The following is a 3,851-nucleotide window of genomic DNA, read 5'->3' as shown; positions in this document are numbered from 1 at the left end:
CGAGACCAGCCTGGTCTATAGAGCTAGTTCCAGGACAGGCTCCAAAGCCACAGAGAAACCCTGTCTCGAAAAACCAAAAAAAAAAAAAAAAAAAAAAACAAAAAAAACCTGTGTAATAGAGCCAGGTGGTAGTGCACACCTTTAACCCCAGCACTCAGGAAGCAGTGGCAGGCAGATCTCTGGGGTAAACGGCAGCCTGTTCTACAGAGCAAGTTCCAGGACAGCCAGGGCTAAAACCCTGTCTCAAAAAAAGTATAATAGGTGCTTGAGAGCTAGCTCAGCAGTTAAGAGCACTAGCTGATCTTGCAGAGGACCCAAGTTCCAGACCCAACATTACTCGCAACCATCTGTAACTCCAGCTCCAGAGGATCAACACCCTCTTCTGCCCTCTAAGGGGACCAGGCATGCACGTAGTACACAGACACATGCAGACAAAAACTCTCATATATAAAAAATACAATGTTTTAAAATAAAATTGCATTATAATAAAACAAAGAGAAATTGCAAGTTCTACCATCCTTTTGAACTTAAGGTGCTGTTAGATAAAAATGACATTCTTAAAATTTATACAGGCTTAGCTGTTAGCTGGATGCTAGACATGGTTAGCAGTGCATCCTGATGTCGGGATGCCAGGAACAACTATCATGCTCATTTGGGGATCTCTCCCTTGTTTATAGGGAGGTGTTATACAAATGCCAAGTAAATTTGTTTGAGCCCGAACATTGCTATGTAGCCCAGGCTGTACATGAGTTCATGATTCTTCTGCCTCAGCTTCCCCTGTATTGGGACTCCAAATAATTTTTTCTTTTGTGTTTATGGGGGTCAAACCCAGAGATTTGTATGTGTTAGGCAAGAGTTTTATCCCTGTATTATACCTCAGACCACAAGATACCAAAATAACTTGATATATAAATAATGGCAACATGAATGTGCGTGTCAAAGAGAGGAAAAATGTGGGCATGATAGTGCATGCCTATAGTCCTAGCACAGGGAAGCACAGGCTCTCTCTAGGTATGAGACCTCGTCTCAAAAATCTAAAAAAAACAGAAAAAACCCCAAACTGTTAATAAACATATAATTCTCAGACTCACTATTAACAATGAAAAGGCAACAATTTTACCCATGAGGCTGTCAAAATTTATAAAGATTTATTATGTCCTCTGTTCTGGTGCGAATGTGAAGTGACAAACTCTTCAGAGACAACTGAGCTCAGAACACATGGAATTCAAAGGAGACTCAGTGTGACCCACTAACTCCACTTTTGGACACTGTTGTGCAGCCTGTACCATGGCCCTTAAATCCCTCCCATGTAAGCTGGATGGAGACTCGTTTCAGAGAGGAAATCGCAGGAGCTCTGAGGTGGCAGCTCTGACGTGAGTGTAAAAGGCCTGAGGCCCCTGCCGTGGAGCTCTTTCTTATCATCATCTGGCGTTTGGGAGGATTCTCAGGACCTGCATGTTTGGGAATGGGTATTCCTGAGTGTCCAGCAGCCATACCAGTGAATTCGGCAGTGCCTCCCACAAGGTGAGCCTTCAGTTGACACTGTAGCCCTGGTGGTATCTGTCTTCCAACTTAGGAGAGACCTTGAGCCAGGGATACCCAGACAAGGCCCAGCCATTTCAACAGAGTACTGAGGTCTGCCTTGGGAAGGCTGTGCATTTGGGGAAATGTGTTCCACAGCAGCTAGAGGATACTGTTCTGTCATCGGAACACGTGCTATTGAGCATTGTCTCTGACAGCAAAAACAGCAACCTAAGTGTTCCCCTGGGAGAGGGAGTCAGTAGGAAATTATAGCCCAGATACACAATGAAAAAAAAAGGAAAGACCCTCAAAATATCTTAAATCTCAAAGGCATGTTTAGGGCCAAAGATGGCTCAGCAAGTCATGGCCTGATGACCCGAGTTCCATCCCTAGGACCCATGTGGTAGAAGGAGAGACCCAACTCCAGCATGTTGTCCCCTGACCTCCATCCATGTTCAGCAGCATGTGCATTCACACACATGGGGGCAGGCAGTGAGGATGTGCTGTAGGGAGAGTCACCAGATTGCTAACAGAGAGTTACAGAAGGGGCAGAAGGGCCAGTCTCTCTGTTCCCTGTCTAACAAGGATTCCTTCTGGAATTTAAAAGAGCAGTAAGATAAAATACACTTCTCTCCAGAGTCAAGCTAACTAATAGCCAATGCTGCAGCTGAACTGAGTGATTAAGTCTTTCACTGACAATGCTCACCCATTACCTAGGAAAAACTGAAAAATTTACATAAGAATGTTCAAATTCCCTCAAGCTGTGTGTTCCAAGAACACAGAAGCTTGAACAGAAGCTGTCCAGGTGTGAAGCAGTGCACTAGATTTCCCCTCTGGCTGGAGCTCCAAGTGTGGATGGGATTTCAGGGCTCCTGGCCACTGCCCAGCTGCCTTCAAGCAGTTGTCACCTGTCTTTCTCAGTGTCTTCTTGACAATGTCAATGATTGTGCTAAGTCACAAGTTAGCCTTTTAAAAAGGTGTAACTGGTGAGAAAGTTCTAGGGAGATGTGGGGACAAGAGCGGGTAACGGGGTGAGTGTGACCACAGTACAACGTGCACAGCATGAGGTGTCCTCCGGAAACCAGCATCTTGTGTGCTGACTTAAAAGGGAAAGAAAAGCTCTGGGGTGAACTGTCCACTGCCTGAGGACACTGTGTTCAGGAGAGAAGGGGGTGTCAGGAGACCCGTTACCTTGGTTTAATCATCAGGATATTGGCACACACACTCTTTTCAAAGAGAATTTTCAAGGGCTGGCTGTCTTGGAAATACACATTGTGAGTTCTTTTAATACCTTAAAGAGAACAAAGCAACCTCTTAATAACTGTAAGTGCAAAATGAACAGGCTTTAAGAGCCTGCCTTTCATGGCTAAATTAAAGCAATAAAATTAATGTTCCCTGTGTGGCAGGTGCATACAACCTTCCATGGAACATGGCCTTAATGAAATGTGTTGTTGCCCCCTAGTGGACAAGGAGCAACATTCACATCATCTGAGCAAACTAGACCAGGTCTTGGGTTTCCCGTGGGTAGCTGAGGATAACCTTGAACTCCCTAGGGCTGGGATAACAGGCCTGTACAACCCTGCTCCCACACTGGAAATTAAGCATTCCGCAAACTTTGCCACATCTCCAGCCCCTGAAAAGAAACTCCTTAAATGTGCGTGACACAGTAACTGGCACTACAGGTCACAGAGCTACAATTCTCATTTTAAACATTTTATTCAGGAGACCAATCTTTATAGGAACGTTGGCAGTTAAACCTCTAAATCTGGTCTGTGAATTCTTTTTCTTTTTTTTTTCTGGGGGTGGGAATGGGGGTTGGGTTGAGGCAGGGTTTCCCAGTAGCTATGGAGCCAGTCCTGAAACTACTCTGTAGACCAGGCTGGCCTCGAACTCACAGAGGTCTTCTTGTCTCTGCCTCCCGAGTGCTGGGATTAAAGGCGTATGCCACCACCATCTGGTTGACTTCTTTTCACTTTAGGAGCAATTGCAATACAGGCCAAGTGTTCCTGTTCTAAATGCTTAGTGTTTGAGAGGCTGGAGAGATGGCTCAATGGTTAAGAGTACTTGTTCTTGATGAGGGCCAGGCTTCAGCTCCCATTACCCTCATCTAGCTTGTGACTATTTGTAACTCTGGTTGTGGTGTACCTAGCACACTCTCCTGATCTCTGAGAGCACCAGACATACGGGTAGCACACATGCAGTGCACATACATGCAAGCAATACAGTCATACAAGTAAAATAAATTTTTTTTTTTTTGGTTTTTCGAGACAGGGTTTCTCTGTGGCTTTGGAGCCTGTCCTGGAACTAGCTCTGTAGACCAGGCTGGTCTC

At 45.2% G+C, this 3,851-nt stretch overlaps 1 protein-coding gene across 1 annotated transcript in view; it reads right to left on the bottom strand.

Moving 5' to 3' along the window:
- Nucleotides 1-3,851, bottom strand: part of Rad9b (RAD9 checkpoint clamp component B) — a 26,309-nt gene that overhangs the window by 16,948 nt on the left and 5,510 nt on the right. The window contains exon 4 of the mRNA XM_026788335.1: nucleotides 2,713-2,812. Coding sequence (XP_026644136.1) covers nucleotides 2,713-2,812 — 100 coding nt within the window. The remainder of the gene's footprint in view (nucleotides 1-2,712; nucleotides 2,813-3,851) is intronic.

The sequence above is a fragment of the Microtus ochrogaster genome, chromosome 2 (assembly GCF_000317375.1).
Source record: "Microtus ochrogaster isolate Prairie Vole_2 chromosome 2, MicOch1.0, whole genome shotgun sequence".
Taxonomy (NCBI): domain Eukaryota; kingdom Metazoa; phylum Chordata; class Mammalia; order Rodentia; family Cricetidae; genus Microtus; species Microtus ochrogaster.
Note: the sequence above shows the minus strand (reverse complement) of the source record. Positions and strands in the feature narration are given on the sequence as shown.